The sequence below is a fragment of the Macaca thibetana genome, chromosome X, assembly GCF_024542745.1.
Source record: "Macaca thibetana thibetana isolate TM-01 chromosome X, ASM2454274v1, whole genome shotgun sequence".
Taxonomy (NCBI): Eukaryota; Metazoa; Chordata; class Mammalia; order Primates; family Cercopithecidae; genus Macaca; species Macaca thibetana.
The window spans coordinates 125,273,554-125,298,520 of NC_065598.1; the positions used below are offsets into that span (position 1 = coordinate 125,273,554).

General features: G+C 38.9%; 2 protein-coding genes across 3 annotated transcripts in view; both read right to left on the minus strand.

Moving 5' to 3' along the window:
- The window catches only part of AIFM1 (apoptosis inducing factor mitochondria associated 1), a 409,113-nt gene that overhangs the window by 108,889 nt on the left and 275,257 nt on the right, over window positions 1–24,967 (minus strand). The gene's annotated exons all lie outside the window — the stretch shown is intronic.
- Window positions 1–24,967, minus strand: part of ZNF280C (zinc finger protein 280C) — a 67,709-nt gene that overhangs the window by 34,435 nt on the left and 8,307 nt on the right. For both annotated transcript variants that reach the window (XM_050777455.1, XM_050777456.1), the window contains exons 2-8: window positions 24,473–24,519; window positions 11,499–11,645; window positions 8,314–8,379; window positions 8,077–8,213; window positions 3,953–4,064; window positions 874–1,044; window positions 622–728 (exon numbers count right to left, since the gene is read on the minus strand). In XM_050777455.1, the coding sequence (XP_050633412.1) occupies window positions 622–728; window positions 874–1,044; window positions 3,953–4,064; window positions 8,077–8,213; window positions 8,314–8,379; window positions 11,499–11,645; window positions 24,473–24,503 (771 nt within the window). In that variant the 5' untranslated portion in view covers window positions 24,504–24,519. The remainder of the gene's footprint in view (window positions 1–621; window positions 729–873; window positions 1,045–3,952; window positions 4,065–8,076; window positions 8,214–8,313; window positions 8,380–11,498; window positions 11,646–24,472; window positions 24,520–24,967) is intronic.

The following is a 24,967-nucleotide window of genomic DNA, read 5'->3' on the forward strand; positions in this document are numbered from 1 at the left end:
TAATGTTTGTAAATTATCATGGGGTACATGTGATATTTTGTTAAGTGCACAGAATACGTAATGATCAAATCAGGATGTCTGAGGTATCCATCGCCTCGAGTATTTACCATGTCTCTGCGTTGGCAGCATCTTAAGTACTCTCTCCTAGCAATTTTTCACTCTACTTTGCACCAAACATTAGAACTTATTCCTCCTATGTAACTGTATCTTTGTGCATAATAACCAACCTCTCTTCCTCTTCCCCTACTCCTCCACACATACCCTTCCCAGCCTCTGGCAACTATTGTTCTACTCTTTATACCTCTGGAAGATCAACTTTTTTAGCTCTCACATATGAGTGACAACATCCATTTGTCTTTCTATGCTTGGCTTATTTCACTTAACATAATGGCCTCCAGTTCTATCCATAACTTAATTTAAAAAATTTCATCATTGGAAAGGACTTTAAAATCTTATATAATCATTGTGAATATCAATTTTAACTTAAGTTATATGGAAATGCCAATGAGAAGGTTTCTTATCTAAATATCTGGATAAACCAGCATTTACTATATATTAATTTTTAATATTTTCAAGGATCTATAAACATTTTTAACAACTGAATTTTGAAAAAAGTTTTACCTTCATGTGGTATTTCAAAGGATCCAAAAGATTGAACTGAACATTGCACTTAGGACAAGCTCTTAGGTAATGTGCTCCAGCATCATATGGAGATGAGGTATTTGTACCTATAATAAATTAAGGACTTTTAAGACTCAGATTCATCTTTTTAAAACCTTAAATGACCACTAATAATGGTTTTAAAATTCATCACCATTTCTAAAATGCATGTATAAATAATATTTTTTTTTACATGCCAGATTTCATGTTTACCTTTTGATAGCATAACTTGGGAGGATGTCACTGGAGGAGAACCAATTAAAGGCAATGAAGTGGAGGGATTTATTTGAGGAACATTTTCACTGGTCTTTGGTTTTTTTGGAGTAACACTGTTTACTTTAGAAGTAGAAGGATGTTTTAATACATATGAAGTATTTTTCATACCTACAAAGATTTAAATAGTGAGAAAGATATTTGTAAATATTTCAGTATGGAATATTGCTTATGTAAAACTGCTACCAAAATGGCTTTACATTTAAAATTGAGCAAAAACAGTTTGGAACAAAATTAAAGGTAATATAATTTAATAAGCATATCATACAAATGACAATAATGATTAAAATTTATATAAGCAAGTAGAAATTGCACAGCTACTACTATGAACTACATATCTTTACTTCACAAAATAAACTTTATACACAAAACTTCTAAAAATGCTTTCAAATAAAGCAAACAAGTATCATGAAAAAAGTTATAACAAAAAATTCCAAGCTAAATAAATAAAAGTTACAGCACAGAGAATACTCTGAGCTGAAATTCTACACATCAACTTATATTTAGATGCTTAAATGCATTTGAGTTTGTAAAATATTTAAAAAATTTATTCTAAACGCTTAAACACTTTCAAATGTTTTTTAAAAAACTTAAGATGTGTAATGGAAAATTCAAATTGGTTCTTTTTCCACCTAACAACCTAACAGGTGGTTTAAATTATCTTGTTTACTCCCTATATACAAAGTAGAAACAACTAATCTTGAATGATAATACCTCACTCATTCATATGAAAAGGTTTAGAGTTAATATGATGACTTTCAAAGTATGTTCCCCTTAATCCAATGGGTCTATCTTAGAAAATATAATGGGTATGTCAGATAAAGAAACCCTTTTACGTTTTATTAATTTCTGCATAAATTTTGAGTAAGAATTTCATTGCTAAAGATAGTTCTGAGTTTGAGAGCCATCACCTTAAAGACCAAAGGATTATATAATTCAGGGCATTCCCAAGACAAGTGGGGCTATTTAGGCTATAACCAGACCCAACACAAGTGATTTTTGAAAATAATATACAATTGTACTTTGTGATAAGGTTTCTAAAACTGCACGTCATGTTTTAAAAGCTCACAACTACATTAATAGGAGAAGCACTAGAGTAGATACATGCAAGGAAAATAAGTATTACATTAGTGGGTTCCTCTGTTAAATCTATGTTTCATTCTTTGAGATAAAAATGATTTTTTCCTTAAACAGAAATGATTTTTTCCATCCTCAAAGCACATAATTACTGCCAGCTATACTGAAGGCACCTAAGACTAATTTTTGTGTAACCACTAACATTTTTCTGAGATGCTTAGGTTACCTGAACAACCAACGAGTGCTAGTACTTTGGACTAGGCAACTGATTATACAACCAGCTGGATAATAAAAACAGACTGTTAAATATGCTTATTTTAAGTATGATAAATCTAAGTTAAATAAAATCAACCTGAGTTCAATAGTTTTAAATTCTGACTCTTTAGCTTATTTATTTCTGTTGTGTTTGGCTTGCGGTGTTCCCTACCTCAACTCTTCTTATCTGTGTTAATAAAAATCCTATCCTCATTCTTCAAAATCAAGTTCAAATCCAACTTTCTCTAAGAACTTTCCATGATCATCTTAGGAGTCCATTAATCATGTTTCTGAACATATAGCACATATTATCATTCATGATTATTATTCTAACAACTTTATTGTCAAATCCTTTATAACTGATAATGCATTTTTCACTTTCCACTTATTTTTTGGGGGCCTTTAAAAAGCCCCGAGATTGCCAAGAATTAAAATTTAATACCCAAATGGCTCATTTCAGGTCTGGAGAATAAATGCTTTATGTGAGAAAAACGAAAGTATTTTAATAATGTGAGAAAACTGAGGTATACAGAGGTTAGATGACTTGATAAAGGCCACAGAAATCTTTAGAATAAAGGCTTAAATCTTTATCTTCCCAATTAACTATAACCCTATTTACCATTCAGGACAAAGTTCCACTCTCTGCTGTATTAATCTTAGAGAGACAGTAGGAGTCACTGTCTTTACCCTTTGGGAGCTTCAATAATTCAGATTTTTTCTATGAATAAAGATCATGTGCTTTGCAAAACCCGAGTTAAAACAACTATTTTATCTCCCTGTTTATTTTGGTTCTTGGCTATTTTACTAACTAGGTAAGTGACACCTAGATAGGTGAGTATCAAACCAAGTAATATCAAAATGGGAAAATATTTTTGGCATTCATATGACTACAATTTTTTTGTTTTGGTTTGGTAAAGGTTATATACTAATTTATGAGTAAATAATTACATATTCAAAAAAATTGTGTTCCTCTTTCCATTTAGTGAAACATATTAAACTAGCTATTATAGAGAACAATAATTGCTTTGATTATAGAGAATTTTTCAATGAGACAAAATTCCTTTATTGGCATACTAATTTATTTTAGGTTAATGAAGAACTTTGTTATGGTGGACATCAAAGAACTCTAACACTTCAACTGGAAAATTTCCATTATTACTTCAAAGTATATTTACTGAGTACTTACCATGTGGAAATCACTGTTTCTTTAGTTCTTTCATTTTACAATACTAATCTATAATCATGTTTAACTATCACATCTACATCATTTATTTGAATAGAAAAACATTAGCATATTGAGAAATCAACTATAACCATGCACCTTTTCTCATACTAAGTGTCTTCCAAATAATTACTACTTGTTTTCACAGAGTATTTAAGGCATCAGGGGACTTCCTTGACTCACAGAAATTATATTAAGATTGTTCAGTCCATGGCTGGTTCCAAGTGAAAAAGAGTGCAAAGAATATGTGCTAGCCAACTTAATAGAAATAAATAAAATATTGTATTACTAAACACAATTTTATATATCACCCAAGAAAGGCATTCAGGAATGATTAGCTCTATTCCATGTTATAATATATGAAAATCTTAACATGAAGGTATGGGCTTCAAAACAAATTCAATTCCATATGTATATTCAACAAGTCTCTATTTATAATTTTTATGAAAGAGTGGTAAACCAAACCTTCTCTAAAAATTGCTGGTATGTCTTGGGATGGTGGTAGTGATTCCTGGGTCGAGTCAAACAGTAAAACTGAAGAATTATCTGATCCAACTTGTGAATTCTTTGTAAAATCCTGTAAAAAGTTATGATTATTTTGTTTCATGAACTTTTATAGAGGTAAATTTAGCTGTACGTCAATACTATAAAGAATCTTAATAATCCAATTACTAATATGGTATAAAACACAAAGGTAATTATTAGTCTCTGGCAAAATTAGCATCTACTAAGTGAGAGGTACATGGAAACTTTGTATTATTTTTGTGATTTTTCTGTAAATCTAAAATCAGTTTGAAATAAAACGTTAAAATGTAAAAATAATATTACTGGCAAAGTAGAGGTTATATTTTGGAACAACTTTTCTGCGGGGAAATTTAGGCAGTGTCTATAACAAGGTCTTTAAAAAAAAGTTCATATTCTCTGGTCCAATTATTCCAACTACTCCATTTCTAAGAATCTATGCTAAAGAAATGAAAATGTTTAATGAAGAATGATTTATAATAGCAAAAATTGAAAACCTATATGCCTAACAATAAAGAAATGACTAAATAAATTAAATGATACTATCACATAACATATTTTTTGGAAATATCCAATGACAAAGAACAATGCTCCCAGTACAATGTTCAGAGAACAATGAGGAATAAATATCAAATATATATTAATATGGTCCCCTGACTGATATACTCTAATGTCACCCTAACCATCTACAGAAAACAAAAATCAAAATACAGTATGTACTCTTCCCTGTTTCTTTTCTAACCTACCCCTCCTTACACATTACTTTTATAATGAAGATATAAAGATTTTGCTTATTTTGTGCTTACAATTTGAGAGATGATTAGGTTTTAGACTATGACTTAATTGTGACTAACTGCAATCTTACCACAAAATATTATTTTCTCTAAATATTTTTTATTTAAAAGTTTAAAAGTGGAAAATATCCATTTGCAATTTCCAAAAATAGTTAACAGAAGTTCCTCTGAATAAAGGTAGCACTTTCAACCTTTTCCGAGGTGACATCTCTGATAAATTAAGTACCACAATTTCAGAAAGCAGACACATTATTCAACAAATAACCTGTTAAATAATTCTCCAATTGGGAATTTCTTATGTCTCATAAAATATTTCAGAAAGGTAACAAATGTAACTGTAAGGCAGACTAGGCAATAGGCTGAGATTCAGAAGACCTGTCCATTTATTTAACTATGTTACCCTGGGCAAGCCACTTCTGAACTTCAAGTTATTTACCTTTCCAACTGAAATAAGAGCCACTAAAAATTATGTATTTAAAATGTACTTGCCTCTTTCACAGTACATGTATTATATTAATAGCCATCATAACAGTACTAATAAAGACGTAATATTATCTCACATTTTATAAAAAGGTAAACTAAAATATCTTGTAGTTAAGGTTCCCAGTACAACCCAGCCTGTTACAGATGAAGGAGCTGGAATCAGAACTAAGGTCTGCCTGATTACAAAGTCTGTGTCCTTAAGCTATATCACACTCGCTTTAAAAGAGATAATACTCTCCTTCCCTGCCTGAAAGAGTTGAGACACAGATAATGAAACAGATTTAAAATTTTTAAACAAAATTTCCTTATGTAGGATTCTCAATTCATTCGAGAATATTTGTCATTCTCAATTCTGGCTGCACATTACAATCACTTGAAGAGTTTTACAATGTCAACACAGTGAAGAGCACAAATGTCTGTGACAACAGTTTTAACCTCACAGACCCCTGAAAGAGACTTAGGGAATTGTAAGGGTACACCAATGCTCTAAGGCAGTGCTTCCATTTAAAAAGTACATACTTAACAGGGCTGAGCAGTGGCTCACGCCTGTAATCCTAACACTTTGGGAGGCTGAGGCAGAGGACAGCTTGAGGCCAGGAGTTCAAAACCAGCCTGGGCAACATAGTGAGACCCCCCCCCACCTGCCATCTCTAAAAAATAATTAAAAGCCAAATTAGTTGCGCATCGTGGTACATGCCTGTAGTCCCAGCTACTTAGGAGGCTGAAGTGGAAGGATCGCTTGAGCCCAGGAGTTGGAGGCTGCAGTGAGCTATGATCATGCTACTGCATTTCAGACTGGGTGACAGAGCAAGACCCTGTCCCTAAATAAATAAAGTATATGCTTAAATGTATAAATGGATGTGTGTATATGAATATTTTTAAAATTCTGGGTTATCCTGGATTGAAATACCAGATCCATCACTTACCAGCTGTGTGTCCTTGAGTGAATCATTTATCCTCTCTGAGCCTGAGTTTCCTCAACTATAAAATGGGAATAATAATAGTGCCTACCTCAGCTTGGCGCGGTGGCTCACGCCTGTAACTCCACACTTTGGGAGGTCAAGGGGGGCAGATCACTTGAGGTCAGGAGTTCGAGACTAGCCTGGCCACCATGGCGAAACCCTGTCTCTACTAAAAATACAAAAATTAACTGGGTGTGGTGGTGGGTGCCTATAATCCCAGCAACTCAGGAGGCTAAGGTAGGAGAATCTCTTGAACCTGGGAGGCAGAGGTTGCAGAGAGCTGAGATCGTGCGACTGCACTCCCACCTGGGAGACAGAGCAAGACACTGTCTCAAAAAAAATTAAATAAAAAAATAAAAATTGTGCCTACCTCATAAAGATGCCATAAGAATTAAGTAAGATTAGCACAAAGACTTGTACATATTAACAGGCCAGTAAATGTTAAGTATTATTATCTATTACTTTTACTAAAAGTTTTTAAAGCTAAACTATGAAAGTATCTTTTCAGAATAAGCAGCAATAATGACTTCAGAACACTTTTTCCAATTTAAGACCACCTGTTTCAGTTTATTAACTTTAAAATGTTGCCATTATGCATTATTCATGTTGCAAATATGCCAACATTTCATTACTGATTAAACGTTTTAATTTTTTATTTTGTTGTTTTTTGTTTTCATGAGATGGAGTCTCACTCTGTTGCCTCGGCTGGAGTGCAGTGGTGCGATCTCAGCTCACTGCAACCTCCGCCTCCCAGGTTTAAGCGGTTCTCCTGCCTCAGACTCCCAAATAGCTGGGAGTACAGGCATGCGCCAACACGCCTGGGTTTCACCATGCTGCTCAGGCTGGTCTCAAACTACTGAGCTCAAGCAATCCACCTCCCTCAGCCTCCCAAAAGTATTAGGATTACAGGCATAAGCCACTATGCTGAACCTGATCATACTTTTTCACTCATGTTTAGATAGTATAGTTTTCAATACTCTATTTAAGCATATTAGCTGATTTATTAACATGTTGGATAATTCCTGCAGTTATTATTTTGGGTTTTGGTTGAGTTATATCATAAAGATGGGGATAATTTTTCTACTGAAAAGGTAACTAGCTATGATAGTTCGCAATTTTGGGGGTTTGTGTTGGCTTTTTTTTCTTGAATCAGGATCTCACCCTGTCACCCAGGCTGGAATGCAGTGGTATGATCTTGGCTCACTGCAGCCTTGACCTCCAGGGCTCAAGCGATCCTCCCATCTCAGCCTCCTGAGTAGCTGGGACTACAAGTGGGGCACCACTATGCCCAGCTAATTTTTTGTATTTTTGTAGAGATGTGGTCTTGCCATGTTGGCCAGGCTGGTCTCGAACTCCTGGGCTCAAGCGATCTGCCTGCCTTGGCCTCCCAAAGTGTCAAAGATTACAGGTATGAGCCACTGTGCCCGGCTGATAGATCACATTTTTAACACAGTATTGTAACAGCCAATGTGTTCCTGAATTAACTGTGTAATTTTTTTTTTTTTTTTTTTTGAGATGGAGTCTCACTCTGTCGCCCAGGCTGGAGTGCTGGAGTGTAATGGTGTGATCTTGGCTCACTGCAAGCTCCGCCTCCCGGGTTCACGCCATTCTCCTGCCTCAGCCTCCCGAGTAGCTGGGACTACAGGTGCCCACCACCACGCCCAGCTAATTTTTTGTATTTTTTAGTAGAGACGGGGTTTCACTGTGTTAGCCAGGATGGTGTTGATCTCCTGACCTCGTGATCCTCCCACCTCGGCCTCCCAGAGTGCTGGCATTACAGGCGTGAGCCACCGCGCCTGGCCAATTGTGTAATTTTATAAACACTTACAGGTTTAGACACATTCTCAACAGTAACAGAGCTTTGTGAAGGTTTAGATACAGGATGAAATCTAGGCAAGGCAGCCACTGGATTTGATGGTGGGTCTCTGTAGCGTTGACTTGCAGTCCTGAATATTTCAGGAATACCTGTATTTTAAAATTACACAACATATTGAATATATTTCTATACAACCAATTATATAAAAATATTTCACTTTAAAATGGAAATACTACAGTAATACTGTACCTGGACTGTGTGGCTCACTCTTTATTCCTTTTGAAGATGAGCTGGAGTGGCCTCTGTTCAAAATATCTATAAAATTATATTTATTTTAAAATTTGTTATGTGAAAGAAATTTATACTAATAGAAAAATTCCTCCAAAAATATATCTTTACATAACCAATAATTGAAGCATATTTCTTTCCTTTAATGGTGACAGGATTGTGTACAGATTCAGATTCCCGTGACTTGAAATCAAACCCTTCCCTAACCCTGTGCCACATTCACACCTCTAAAAATCTGGAAGTTTCATGATGGGAGGGCTGACTGGATTAACTTTCTGTACCATTACTCTTGAGTTCTGAATAGGAAATTATCAGAGACTACAGACTAAATTAAACCTGTAGTTCCAGAGTATCTGATTAGTGTAAGGGGTTTCAAATCTATTACCACACTAGAAATCAATTTGAGCCTCACAAAACCCTCTGGATCAGTTTAAGATTGCACACCCTTGTGCCCATATGAACTCCATAACTTCTAGGTTACTGAGGGGTCAAATTGAAATTTGGAAGAATAGTGATTTGCTTAAAATTGCTTATCAGGAAAAGGTACAAAGCATTAACAAATCCCATAAAACTTCAACAATTTTTCTTTTTTCTCTCCTAGCAGAAAAGAACCAGATCCCGGCTGGGCGCTGTGGCTCACATCTGCAATCCCAGTACTTTGGGAGGCTGAGACAGGCAGATCACGAGGTCAGGAGATTGAGACCATCCTGGCTAACACGGTGAAACCCTGTCTCTACTAAAAATACAAAAAATTTAGCCGGGCGTGGTGGCGGGCACCTGTAGTCCCAGCTACTCGGGAGGTTGAGGCAGGAGAATGGTGTGAACCTGGGAGGCAGAGCTTGCAATGAGCTGAGATAGCGCACTGCACTCCAGCCTGGGCGACAGAGCAAGACTCCGTCTCAAAAAAAATAAAACAAAAAAAAAAAAAAAAAAAAGAAAAGAACCAGATCCCATGAAACAATTCTATCAATGTCTAGTACCTTTGTGGATTGTTAGACTTCTGTTAGAGTAATTAGGCTTGGCATTATTATAATGTTAAAGTGAAGATATTGGTGATGCTTATTAGAGTATCTTCTCCCTGTAATCCTAGCAGTTCGGGAGGCCAAAGTGGGTGCATCACTTGAGGTCAGGATAAAAGTGAAGGGTCACACAGAAGTAGGGTTGCTTTCTGATCATAGAAATTTAGTATTTTATGAGTAAACATTACAGAAGTCTTCTAGAAGAAAAATCTCCTCAAACAACTTGATAATGTTTTCATTCAGAAATTCAGGGTAAGTATTAATCCACTAAGAGCTATTTTTACTTTTTGGTGGTTATAGTCTACCAATCACAAGTTTTTTCCTCTCCTTCTCCTGCCTTCATTGTAGTTCCATAGGAACATTTAGATGATATTCCGTATGCTAAAATATTTTATAGCTCACAAATAAAACATCAATAAAATCACTTAAATTCTGAGTTATCAATATTGGGTCCAATACCCTTTTTGGTAGAATCTCTGAAAACTAATACACATTGTTTTGGTTGAGTACTACTAAGTCATCTACAATCAATATAAATCCAACTTGAATCTTAATTGTCATGCTTCAATAAGATGATTTGAGTGATAATTTTGAAATATGGTAATATTTCAGCATAAAAATTAAAACAGTGACTTGAAATAAGAGAATATTCTATTCTACTATCAACAATAAATATGTCAAATATGTCTAGCTCATTTAATAATTTAAGTGGCTCTCCACTTAGAACCTCCCAATTTGCCACAGGAAATGACATTGAGAATTCAATAGCTAAATTATTCTGCCTCTGATAAAACTGAGTAGAAATGCTATCCCAAGTTTAGAGCCAAGAGAAGAAAGAACTAGGCTTTCAGAAAATTTAAAACTCATCTCTTAACCACACTATTACTCATTGCCATGGTAAGAAAGAAGACTGGTATGCTGGCTACATTCCTTGACTTCTCCAGGCCTAAAAAAAGTAAATAAAATGAAAAAAGATCTGTTTCCTCTTTCTCTCCTGAAATTCAGTTATGTTGTCCCTTGCACTTTACACACTTCTGAGGACTTTTTTTTTTTTTTTTTTTTTTTTTTTTTTTTTTTTTTGAGACATAGTCTTACTCTCTTGCCTAGGCTGGAGTGCAGTGACATGATCTTGGCTCACTGCAACCTCTGCCTCCAGGTTCAGGCGACTCTCATGCCTCAGCCTACTGCATAGCTGGGAACATAGGCACGCGCCACCACGCCTGGCTAATTTTTGTATCTTTATAGTACAGAGGGGCTTTCACCATGTTGGCCAGGCTGGTCTCAAACTCCTGGCCTCAAGTGATGCACCCACTTCGGCCTCCCGAACTGCTAGGATTACAGGGAGAAGATACTCTAACAAGCATCACCAATATCTTCACTTTAACATTATAATAATGCCAAGTCTACTTACTCTAACAGAAATCTAACAATCCACAAAGGTACTGGACATGTTTTGCCAGAAAGCCATGAAGATTTACGTGTGCTGACTGCCTGCATTGTCCAAGCATAGTGCTGGAAAACCAGGCCCTCCCTCCTTCATGAATATAAACAGTAGTCGCAGAAGATGGGTGTAGCCAGAGGCTACAGCACATGCTGGTAGACAGACCAGAGATTCTATAATGATGCAGCACCTATGCATTTTATAGTCATATATCAAGATGATACTTTGATGAGGCAGTTGCTTAGACATTAGAACCCCCATAAGACACACAAACTTATTTAGCATATTATGATATTTTAAGAAAAGTATTCCAAACACTTCATTTTCTGTACATCTGAGTTTAAGGGAGAAAAAAAAATTAACAAACAGGCTACTTGGCTCCATTAAAAATTATGATTTTCAATCTCAGAAGGCTTACAATGTTGTTCAGGTCATCTTAACCCTCAATTAACTTAGTTATTTCCTTTTGCTCACATCTGATATTTTAACCTCTCACCTCCTTACTCCAGTCCTCAACTACATTCTTGCTTTGATTCTCACAAGTTCTTACAGACCTTTACTCTCCCTCTTACCTCTAACTCCTTACAGAAGAACAACAGTATCAAGGACAGATAAGATATCCCATATATCTTCCATTAGAAACAACCATCTTATGAAACGTTACTTCACTGAAAGTAAATGCTTACTTGATATGGCTGGTTTTGAACTTGATATCTCTCCAACAAAGATCAGTTCATCGTCATCCTCGTCCTGAGTTTCTTCTACTTTCTTCTGCCATGGCTCTAGCTCTTCTTCTTCACATTCCATAAAGAGTTCTGCCATTTTTGAAATGTCTAATTTTCAAAAGGAGAGAAGCAAACTTTGTTTTCAAAGAGAAAAATATTTTTTGTGCAATACACAGTATGATATTTAAGATGCACTTTAATAATCCTAATAGCAATTAGTGACTTGATATTTGTTTGTTTTTGAGACGGAGTTTTGCTCTTATTGCCCAGGCGTGATCTCAGCTCACTGCAACCTCTGCCTCCCGGGTTCAAACGATTCTCCTTCCTCAGCCTCCCAAGTAGCTGGGATTACACGTGCCCACTGCTACGCCCAGTTAAGTTTTATATTTTTAGTAGGGACGGGGTTTCACCATGTTGACCAGGCTGGTCTCAAACTCCTGACCTCAAGTGATCCGCCTGCTTCGGCCTCCCAAAGTGCTGGGATTAAAGGCGTGAGCCACCACGCCCAGCCTTCTGACTTGATTCTCGTGCCTCAGCCTCCTGAGTAGCTGGGACTACAGACATGGTCTACAGTGGACCCTTCCCAACCCTGAGTGGCCATCTCTGCCTTGTAATCAGTACATGGTAGCAAAAGAAATAAACTCAGAACTAAATCTCTAAGATCTAAGCTAGTTAAACTTGGCTAGACAGATAGATAATGAAGGATAGTAGTCATTTACAGTGGCCAATACATTTTAGGATCAAATCCAAAGTGAGTTTTAGTTATATGACTAGAATGATTATATCTACAACAAGGATTTGTTAGCTATTATCTGAAAAAAAAAAAAACTCCACTTGTATAAACAAGGGAGATAAACTAAGAGAAAATAGGTAAGAGATATACTAGAAGAATGGAACCAGATTCAGGTATATCAGGCACAGAGCAAAGCAGGGATAATGTCCTAGACTGAAAATACGGAAATTAAGTGAAACTTAATTCCATTCCAGGACAGATTAGACATTTCTCATTTGAAGAAACTGAGTAAAAAACATACTGTGAATATCACCAGCCTACAAGTTCTGACCAAACTCAGATCTCCTGGGAAGCATTTTAGTGCCTCACTCTTAAATATGGGTGGACAACCAATGAGTACCAGAAAATTGAGGAAAACCTTCAATGTGAAACACCAAAGCAATAAAACAGATTAAAGGATTTTAAAGAAAACTGAGAGCTACGCAGGATGGCGGACTAGATACACCTAGGTGGAACAGCTGCCACCAAGAAACTGGGACGACTGGTGTACTCCTAACAGATCTTCAAAGGGGAGGCACTGAGTGGGCTGAGGGAAGACACAGAAGCTGGAATGAAGCCGGAGGAAACTGGGAAGCCCACATGGGGCTACTGTGCACAGGGACTGGTTCCTGGCCCCTAATGACTCCAGGGGAATGGGTGAGTTGAACTGGCAAGGAGCAACTCACTCTTGCCAAGGACCTCTTGGGATCCCGGCAGCAGAAAATCCCTCGATCATCACAGACACTTTGGTTGGCAGGGAGAGCTGCTTAGAGAAGCGATAGAGGCAGCACGTGAGCCAGTGTGAAGCCCAGAGGGTTTGCTGCAGGAGCATCTGTATTGGAGCACAGCCTGGGATGCTCATCCCCCTAGGCTCTGCTTGTTTCTATAAGAGACTGTAGCACTAGAGGAACTGTCAGACCTGAACTCTGCAGGGTGGCCTTGCCCATCAGACAGGACCGGTCTGACCTGAGCACTCTTTGGTCTGCTGTCCTGTCCTGGGGCCCCAGCCTGCCCATTCCCTTTTGCAGTACAGCCTAGGGTGCCCTGATGGCCCTCATCATAGCTCCTGAGCTGGCCGTCCAGGTTTGACCAGCAGAGAGCTCCAGCAGGGTTGCTCCTGTGGCCATGCACTGGCCCACCTGCTCATTCTCCCCACTCCTGCTTACCCGGGGTCCACGGCCTCCCTCCACATCACTTTGCCAGTCAGTGTGTATGTGCGCAGGTAGATCGTGCCTTCCCTGCCCTGTAAGCACACATGTATATGTGCACTTTGCCCTGCCTGCTGCCAGTGGGAGTGCACTCCGCCCACCCTCCTCTGCCATAATGCCATTGTAGTCGGAGCCTTGGTGAGCACAGAGCCCGCAAGCCCTGTACCCACCAGCACCCTGACCCTGAGCCACCACTGCCACTAGAATGTAACTAGGCACAGAGAACAGTGGACCCTCCCCGACCCTGAGCAGCCATCTCTGCCTGTATCAACATGTACAAAGAGCGCATACAGTCCTGCACTGGCCAGTGACCCATCCCCACGCTGATGTCACCACCAGCATGACCATATGCAAAGTTGCCGGCTGGGGCCCCTGCACCCCTGAGCCATGCTGCCTCTGCCGCTTCTGCGAAAGTCCATGCAGAAGCTGCTAGCATCCTGCAGCAGCTGATGAATGTGCACTCTGCTGTGCTGCTGCTGCCACTGGCATGTGTGAACAGGAACGGACCCTGCTGTCACTGCCCTACAAAACAGTTTGGCTGGCACCACCCATTGGCATGCTGGGACAAGAGGTACATGAGCACCTCAGTCCCCCTAGCACAGTGGGTTCCTAAACTTGAGAAGCCAGAGAAAAAAGCGGAGGCCCAATATCAGTCCTGCAAAATTAGAGCATGCACTCCGGGAGTTGTAAGCTGAGCCTTGGCCCCCTAAAATCTAGAAATGAAGCCAGTTGACTGAATCTATCTTATACCACAATCAAACTCTTAAGGTCATCAGATAGAAGGAAAAAAAAAAAAAAAAAAACCCAAAAGACAGCAACTTCAAAGACTGAAGGAACATAAGCCCACAAAGAAGAGAAAGAACCAGCAAAAGAACTCTGACAACTCAAAAAGCCAGAGTGCCTTCTTTCCTCCAAATAACCACACTAGCTCTCCACCAAGGGTTCTGAAGGGGGCTGAGATGGCTGAAAGGACAGAAAAAAGAATTCAGAATATGAACAGGTATAAAGGTCATTGAGATGCAGGAGTACACTGAAATCTAATCCAAGAAAGCTAAGAATCATAATAAAACAATACAGGAGCTGACAGACAAAATAGCCAGTATAGAAAAGAACACAACTGACCTGATAGAGCTAAAAAACATACAAGAATTTCAAACTGCAATCACAAGTATTAATAGTAGAACAGAACAAGCAGAGGAAAGAATCTCAGAGCTTGAAGACTGGCTTTCTAAGATAGCCAAAAAAATATAGGGAAAAAAGAATGAAAAAGAACAAACAAGACTTCTGAGAAGTATGGGATTATATAAAGAGACCACTAAACACCCACATCAAAAAGACATCTCAATTTAACATCCTACCATGACAACAAAAAGAACTAGAGAACCAAGAAGAGCAAACCAATCCCAAAGCTGACAGAGAAGACAAGAAATGTCCAAAATCAGAGCTGAACTGAAGGAGACTGAGAAAAGAAAAACCATTCAAAAGATCAATGAATCCGGTAGCTGTTTTTTTGAAAAAATTAATAAAATAGGCCACTAGCTAGACTAATACAGAAGAGAGAAGATCCAAATAAACACAATAAGAAACAACAAAGGAGATGTTACAACTGAACCCAGAAAAATACAAATAAACATCAGACAATATTATGAACACCTCTATGGACACCAACTAGAAAATCCAGAAAAAACGAACAAATTTCTGGACACATTCACTTTCCCCAGACTGAACCAGAAATAAACTGAATCCCTGAACAGAATAATAACAAGCTCTGAAATTGAACCAGTAAAAAGAGCCTACCAATAAAAAAAAGGTGAGGACCAGATGAATTCACACTTGAATTCTACAAGATGTACAAAGAAGAGCTGGTACTATTTCTACTGAAAGTCCTTCCTAACTCATTCTATGAGACGAGGCCAGCATTGTCCTGATAACAAAACCTGGAAGAGAAACAACAAAAAAATAAAACTTGGCTGCACGCGGTGGCTCACACCTGTAATCCCAACACTCTGGAAGGTCGAGGTGGGTGGTTAACTTGAGGTCAAGAGTTCGAGACCAGCCTGGGTAACATGGTGAAACCCCATCTCTACTAAAATACAAAATTAGCCAGGGTGATGGTGAACGCCTGTAATCCCAGCTACTTGGGAGTCAGAGGCAGAAGAATCACTTGAACCCAAGAGGCAGAGGTTGCAGTGAGATGAAATCACACCACTGTACTCCAGCCTATGCAACAGAGTAAGACTGAGTCTCAAAAAAAAAAAAAAAACAACAAAAACAAAAACAAAAAAAACAACAACAACAGCTTAGCCAGGCATGATGGCAAGTACTTCTGTCCCAGCTACTCAGAACGCTGAGGTGGGAGAATCACCTGAGCCCCAGGAGGTTGGGGATGCAGTGAGCCATGATGGCACCACTGCACTCCAGTCTAGGCAAGATTAAGAACCTGTCAGAAAAAAATAAAAGGAAGAATAAAGACCAGCAATATTATACAACATTTCCCTCTCATTCACCCTTTCTTTCTCAGGAAGAATCCACCAAACAAGACTTAAGAAGGAGGACAATGCAGGATGCAGAAAATCTGACATTTGGCACAACACAAAAACAAAAGAAAGTCCCAGGACAACAGCTGTGCAGTAGGCCTACAGCGCGAACAGCCAGAGCAGTGCAGGAGAATATCACTTCCAGGAGACTTGCCAATCTTCCAAAATATTAAGCATTAAATTGTTAGATAACCTGACAAGTTTCACAGTGTAGGACAAGTGAATTAATAGGCCATAGGACCGGGCATGGTAGTGGTGCATGTCTGTAGTCCCAGCTGCCCAGGAGGCGAAGGAATGAGAATCTCTGGAACCCAGGAAGAGAACGAGAATCTCTGGAACCCAGGAAGGGGAGGTGCAAACACTGCACTCCAGCCTGGGAGGTAGCATTAGACTTCGTCTGAAAAACACACACACACACACACGTGACAGAAGGAGCCAGGCGCAGGGGCTCACAACCTTAATTCCAGCACTCTGGGAGGCCGGGGTGAGCGGATCACTTGATGCCAGGAGTTCAAGACCAGCCTGGCCAACATGGCGAAACACTGTCTCTACTAAAAACACAAAACTAGCCAGGTATGATGGTGCACAGCTGTAAGCCCAACTATTTAGGAGGCTGGGGCAGGGGAATCGCTTGAACCCAGGAGGCGGAGGTTGCAGTGAGATGAGATCGTGCCACTGCACTACAGCCTGGGCAGCAGAGTGAGACGCTGTCTCAGAAAAAAATGAAAAACGAAAAACGAAAAAACCAATAATCAAAAAACCAAAAAGCTTTCATGCCAACATCTTTGATGAATATGGATGCAAAAATCCTCAACAAAATACTGGCAAACCGAATACAGCAGCGCATCAAAAAGCTTATCTACCACTATCCTGTAGGCTTTATCCCTGTGATGCAGGGTTCGTTCAACACATGCAAATCAATAAATGTGATTCATCACATAAACAGAACTAACGACAAAAACTATCTGATTATCTCAACAGACACAGTAAAGGCTATCAATAAAATTCAACACTTCTTTGTGTTAACAATTCTCAATAAACAGCCAGGTGTGGTGGCTCAGGCCTGTAATCCCGCAATTTGGGAGGCCGAGGCGGGCGGATCACGAGGTCAAAAGATCGAGACCATCCTGGCCAATATGGTGAAACCCCGTCTCTACTAAAAATACAAAAATTAACTGGGCGTGGTGGCGCGTGCCTGCAGTCCCAGCTACTTGGGAGGCTGAGGCAGGAGAATGGCTTGAACCCGGGAGGCAGAGGTTGCAGTGAGCCAAGATTGTGCCACTGCACTCCAGCCTGGCGACAGAGTGAGACTCTGCCTCAAAAACAAAAAGAAAAAAAATCTCAATAAACTAGGTATTGAAGGAACATCTCAAAATAATAACGGCCATCTATGACAACCCCACAGGCAACATCATATGGAATGGGCACAAGCTGGAAGCATTCCCCTGGAAAACCAGCACAAGACAAGGATGCTCTCTCTCACCATTCCTATTCAACACAATATTGGAAGTCCCGCAATCAGGCAAGAGAAAGAAATAGACGGCATCCAAATAGGAAGACAGGAAGTCAAACTACCCCTGTTTGCAGACAGCATGAGCCACTACCTAGAAAACCCCGTAGTCTCAGCCCAAAAGTGCCTTAAACTGATAAACAACTTCAGCAAAGTCTCAGGATACAAAATCAATGTACAAAAATCACCGGCATTCCTATACACCAACGACAGTCAAGCCAAGTGCCAAATCAGGAACACAATCCCATTCACAATAGCCACAAAAAGAATAAAATACCTAGGAATAGAGCCAACCAGGGAGGTTAAAGAATCTCTTCAATGAGAATTACAAAACACTGCCGAAAGAAATCAGAGATGACACAAACACATGAAAAAACATTCTATGCTCATGAATAGGAAGAATCAATATTGTTAAAATGGCATACTGCCCAAAGCAATTTATAGATTCAATGATATGCCTATCAAACTACCGATGACATTCTTCACAGAACAAGAAAAAGTTATTTTAAAATTCATAAGGAACCAAAAAAAAGGCCTGGACAGCCAAGGCAAACCTAAGCACAAAGAACAAAGATGAAGGCATCATGCTACCTGCCTTCAAACGGTACAGGGCTACAATAACCAAAACAGCATGGTCCTGGTACAGAAACACATATATAAACCAATGCAACAGAATAGAGAGCCCAGAAATAAGGCCACACACCTACAACCATCTGACGTTTGACAAAACTGACAAAAACACACAACGGGGAAAGGACTCCCTATTCAATAAATGGTGCCAGGATAACAGGCTAGCCATATGCAAGAGACTGAAACTGGACCCCTTCTTTACACCATACACAAAAATCAACTCAAGATGGATCAAAGACTTCAATGTAAAACCCAAAACTATAAAAACCCTGGAAGACAACCCAGGCAATACCATTCTGGACGTAGGAATGGGCAAAGACTTCATGACAAAGACATCAAAGGTAATTACGACAAAAGCCAAAATTGACAAATGGGCTCTAATTAAACGAAAGAGCTTCTGCACAGCAAAAGAAACTATAGACAGAGTAAACAATCTATAAATGGGAGAAAAATTTTGCAAACTATGCATCTGACAAAGGGCTAATATCCAGCATATATAAGGAACTTAAACAAATTTATAAGAAAAAAAGCAAACAACCCCATTAAAAAGTTGGCAGTGGATATGAACAGACGCTTATCAGAAGAAGACATACATGTAGCCAACAAGCATATAAAAAAAAGCAAAACATCACTGATCATTAAAGAAATGCAAATCAAAACCACACTGAGATATAATCTCTCACCTGTCAGAATGGCTATTATTCAAAAGTCAAAAAAATAACAGACACTGGGGAGGGTGCACAGAAAAAGGAACATTTATACAGTGTTGGTGGGAGTGTAAATTAGTTCAACCACTGTGGAGGACAGTGTGGTGATTCCTCAAAGAGCTAAAAACATAACTACTATCAGACCCAGCAATTCTATTACTAGGTATATACCCAAAGGAATGTAAACTGCTCTATCAAAAAGACACATGTATACATACGTTCACTGCAGCACTATTCACAGGAGCAAAGACATGGAATCGACCCAAGTGCCCATCAATGGTAGACTGGATGAAGAAAATGCGGTACATATACACCATGGAGTACTTTGTAGCCATAAAAAAGAACAAGGTCATGTCCTTTGCAGGAACATGGATGGAGCTGGAGGCCATTATCCTTAGCAAACTAATGCAGGAACAGAAAACCTAATACCACTTGTTCTCACTTATAAGTGGGTGCTAAATGATGAGAACACACGGACATATAGAGGGGAACAACAGATGCTGGGGGCCTACTTGAGGGTGGAAGGACGGAGAAGATTAGGAAAAATAACTCATGCGTACTAGGCTTAATACCTGAGTGATGAAATAACCTATACAATAAACCCCCAAGACATGAGTGCACCCATAACAAACCTGCACATGTATCCCTGAACTTAAAAGTTAAAAAAAGTAGACAGAGATAATACAGAGAGCAAGAGACAACAGGATATAATTAGCATCTTTAGAGAGATAAGACAACGATATTATATAAAGACAGCCAAAATTCAGTAAAGAAAAAAAAAAAAAAAGTCAAATGTCAAAGTTGAATAAATGTGAAGCCAAAAGACAAAAAACACATATATTAAACACAGAAAACAAGATTGGTAGAAAAATCAATTTCAAAGGTATAAAATGCACCTAACAAAAGTTCCAGGAAAAACAAAAGTAAGAGAAAAAGGAGAGGAGAAGTAATCAAAGGAAAATACAAGAAAAATTCCCAGTTCTCATGGATATAAATCTACAGAATCAAAACGGCCCACTAGCAGTCAGCATGTTGATCAAGAATAAAAACTACACTAGAAAGACATATGAAATTTCAGAATACTGGAAATTGCCAAGTGGCTGGGTGCGGCAGCCCAGGCCTGTAATCCCAGCACTTTGAGAGGCCGAGGCAGGTAGATCACTCGAGGCCAGGAGTTCGAGACCAGCCTGGATAACATGGTGAGACCCCGTACCTACCAAAAATACAAAAATTAACTAGGCACAGTGGTGCGCACCTGTAATTCTAGCTGCTTGGGAGGCAGAGGCACAAGAATCGCCTCAACCCAGGAGCCGGTGGTTGCAGTAAGCTGAGACTGGGCCCTGCCACTGCACTCTAGCCTGGGTGATGGAGTGAGACTCAAACAAACAAACAAACAAACACACAAACAAACAATAAAGAACAGCTTAGCCAGGCATGGTGGCATGCACCTCTAGCCCCAGTTACTCAGAAAGTTGAGGTGGGAAAATCACCTGAGCCCCAGGAGGTGGGGGCTGCAGTGAGCCATGAAGGTAACATTGCACTCCAATCTAGGCAACAGAGTAAGGGCGTATCTCCAAAAAAAAAAAAAAAAAAAAGAAAAGAAAAAAAAAAAAGAATAAAGACCAGCAATATTATACAACATTTCCCTCTCATTCACCCTTTCTCAGTAAGAATCCACCAAAACAAGACTTAAGGAGAATGACACAGGATGCAGAAAATCTGACATTCAGCACAATACAAAAACAAAAGAAAGTCCCAGGACAATAGCTGTGCAGTAGGCCTACAGAGCAACAAGCCAGAGTAGTGCAGGAGAATACCACTCACTCCCAGGAACCTGCCAATCCCCCCAAATATTATTAAAATATTAAACATTAAATTGTTAGATTACCTGACAAGTCTCACAGTGTAGGAAAAGTGAATTAAGAGGCCATGGGGTCGGGTGCGGTGGTGGCGCATGCCTGTATTCCCAGCTACACGGGAGGCAGAGGCATGAGAATCGCTGGAACCTGGGAGTGGGAGGTGCAGTGAGCCAAGATCACACCACTGCACTCCAGTCTGGGTGACTGGGAGACTTCATCTCAAGAAAAAAGGGGACGAGGAAGTGGCAGGGCGTGGCAGCTCACGACCTTAATCCCAGCATTTTGGGAGGCTGAGGCAGGCAGATCACTTGAGGTCAGGAGTGTGAGACCAGTGTGGTCCACATGGCAAAATCCTGTCTCTACTGAAAACAAAAATACAAAAATTTGCAGTGCATGGTGGCACACACCTTTAATCCCAGCTAGAAGGGAGGCTGAGGCAGGAGAATTGCTGGAACCCGGGAGTGCAGTAAGCTGAGATCACGCCACTGCACTCCAGCCTGGGCGACAGCGTGAGACTGTCTCAGAAAATAAAAGAAGAAAAGAGGCTCTGGAAGGGTGTGAGTGGCTACAGGTTTTAATAAACTTTGCTAACTTATAAAATGAAAATTTTAATTGAGCAATATATAAAAACAGAAAAGGAAATGTATCCATCATAATACATTAATACAGTACCACGCTCACCTGTGAACAGTATTATGGTCATCATAAAATCATCGAATACGATTTACTCAAAAATTGAGATATAACTATATTGAGAGATGCTTAAAAGGAAGAAAAAGTTTTAAGAAAACTAAAATCCTCATCTTCCTTGATAGAAAATCACTAGGTAATGGCAAAACATGATGATTCAAGAGACAACTATATGTACGTGAGTTTTTAAAAATTCAGAAACGTAGAAGTAATTATTAGAAAAACAGCTATACAACTGAAAGTACATGCTTTTCAATTTTTTAGCTTGAAAAACAGGGAGGATATAGGTATGTGCATGCGCTCACATATACACAGCTATCTCTACCTCTCTCTCTCCCCTTCACTCCCTCCCTTCAAGAGACTGTGCTTATGTAACTTAAAAGTCTTTTCAAGTTCGTTTGACTTTAAAAAAAGATCCGTGTATTGTTTAGGTTAAAAAGCAGTGAAGGAGATGTAAACTAACATAACAGCAATAGAGTCTGGGCACAGTGGCTCACACCTTTAATCCCAGCACTTTGGTAGACTGAGATGAGGCCAGGAGTTTGAGACCAGCCTTGCTAACATGACGAAACCTCGTCTCTACTAAAATTACAAAAATTAGCCGGGAGCGGTGGGGCACACCTGCAATCCCAGCTACTTGGGAGGCTGAGGCAGGAGAATCACTTGATCCTGAGTGGCAGAGGTTGCAGTGAGCAGAGATGGCACCACTGCTCTCCAGTCTGGGCCACAATGCTAGACTCTGCCTCCAAAAAATAAAAAATAAATAAATAATAAAAATGGGAATGTATATAAGTGATGGAGAGACATGTGGATTGTGGGGGACAACTATAAGAATAAATAGAAACAATATAAAACAACTTCAGGGTTCTGGTTTAAACAATGATATCTTTGTTTTTCAAGTGCAGTCATTCCTAACAGTAATTTTACTATACTAAAATAATGCCATTTCTACTTTTGACTCAAAAATTAAGACCATCCTTTAGCATGGCCTTAACATGTAAAACTTGAAAACAATGATTTGAGGACAGGACACAAACAAAACCTCTTAACAAATTGGTTCCATTCTTTTAAAACATTTTGATTTCCTCTTCTATACAGATATGCCAGATACCATGGCTTGGCATAACACTGTTTCATGTTCAGTAGTCTGCCTACCAAACAAAGAAACCCCCAAAACAAAAAATCTTCACATTCTCCCAAAAGTAACCAATATTATGAACTGACCCTTTTTTTCCAAATACCACCTCAAAAAAACATATAGAATGTTCTAAGTCAGACAATTAAAAGTATTAATTCATATTTCAGTATTTGTATATTCTGAATACTTGAAAATACCACACTCATTGTGTCCCCTGAAGTCCTCATTCGTACTGCTTCTTCCACCTGGAATATCCTTTCTCCTTACCTTATACTGTCCACATCATTCGAGTATAGTGGAAAGAGCATGGACTTGACATCAAATTGAATAGTTCAAATCCTCATTGCACCATTACTAATTATGTGACTCTGGAGAAATTACTCGAACCTATTTTCTCACCTCTAACATGAGCACAATATCTACCTAATAGAAGTGGTAACAGAGATTCAGGAAAATGCCGTATTAATAAGTATCTAACTTCAAATTTATTCCTTGCCCCTTCCCAACTCTTAGTTCAATTATAACTTCCTCAGCAAACCATTAGACTTTTCTTTAACCTCTTACTGCACTGTCCGTGCTAAGAAATTCAAGATTTAATATATATGATCTCAAACTGCCTACTATTTCTTAGTGTGTCTTAATTATATATGTTCAACTCCAAAGTAAGCTCCTGGAGAGTGAAGAACATATTTTCTTTCTTTGTCTTTCCTCCTACACACAGTAGTGTATTGGATACGTAGTAGGTACTTAACACATGATTATCTATGGGGTAAGAAACTAGGTAAACCCAGGCAATGCCAGATTTAAAGAAATAAGGGAGACTCATATATACTGATAATTAAAAAAATAATTTACACTCATGTTGATACCACTGTGATGATATTATGGGAACAAATAATAGGTCTTCCCTATGCTTTTTTACTGAGTTCTGCCATTGTTAATTTCAAGATATACTACTGAGCAAAAATTTTTAAAAGGCACATAATAGCATATATAGTATGATCTTATTTAGAAATTATTTTTTGTCTATGCATAGAAAAAAGTTTGTGATTATGTATACTCAACCTACAACAGTAGTTATCTCTGGGGATGAGAAGGAAACATTTCATATCTATTACCAACATGTTTACTGTATTTTTTTTCAAACTAGGAATATGTATTACTTTAACAAATATTTGTTTTGGCCAGGCACAGTGGCTCACGCCTGTTATCCCAGTACTTTGGGAGAACGATGTGGGTGTATCAGTTAGTTCGAGACCACCCTGGCCAACATGGTGAAACCCCATCTCTACTAAAAATACAAAAATTAGCCAGGTGTGGTGGCGGGTGCCTGTAATCCAAGCTGTTTGGGAGGCTGAGGCATGAGAATAGATTGAACCTGTGCAGTGGAGATTGCTGTGAGCTGAGATCATGCCACTGCACTCCAGCCTGGGTGAAAGAGTGAGAATCTGTCTTAAAAATAAACAAATAGGCCAGGTGCAGTGGCTCATGCCTGTAATCCCAGCACTTTGGGAGGCCGAGGCAGGCGGATCACGAGGTCAGGAGATTGAGACCATCCTGGCTAACACAGTGAAACCCTGTCTATACTAAAAATACAAAAATTAGCCAGGTGTTATGGTGGGCATCTGTAGTCCCAGCTACTCAGGAGGCTGAGGTGGAAGAACGGCGTGAACCCAGGAGGTGGAGCTTGCAGTGAGCCGAGATCGCGCCACTGCACTCCAGCCTGGCCGACAGAGCGAAACTCTGTCTCAAAAAATATATAAATAAATAAATAATATTTGTTTTTAAGAAAATGTGCCCATTTCTGTCTCTAATCTTTTCTTTTGAAAGGTTTACAGTACAAAAACCATGCCTATTAGTATCAACTACAGCGGAAATACTTACTTTTTGGTTGAAAAGGTTTGTTGTCATCCATGAAGTTGCAAGGTCACCTAAGTACCAACACATGACATCAATCAATGTTATGAGTCACTTTAAGTAATACCAAGTACTAAAACGTGAAACCTGAGATCCAAAATCTTTGGGTCTAATTTTGATCTCTAGCACGCTCACCATATGACTCCAGACAAGATAGTAAGCTAGGTCTCAGTTTTCCACCCTCTAAAATAAAGATGTCTACTACTAGTGTGGATTTTGTTAAATTAAATGCACACTAATTTAGTCTCTTTCTCCTACAAAAGCCTACCTTTTGAGTTTGATATGTTTGATACACACAGGTAATTCATTTTCTGTAACTGGTTCATTCCCAAATGAATACATTTAACGTATAGAATTCTGTAATTTACTACTTGAAGAAATCGGAGTTATCAGATTACAAATAAACTTCAAAAGGCATCTTTTTGCAAAAATGAGTAATTATCCTGTAATATATGTTTTAGT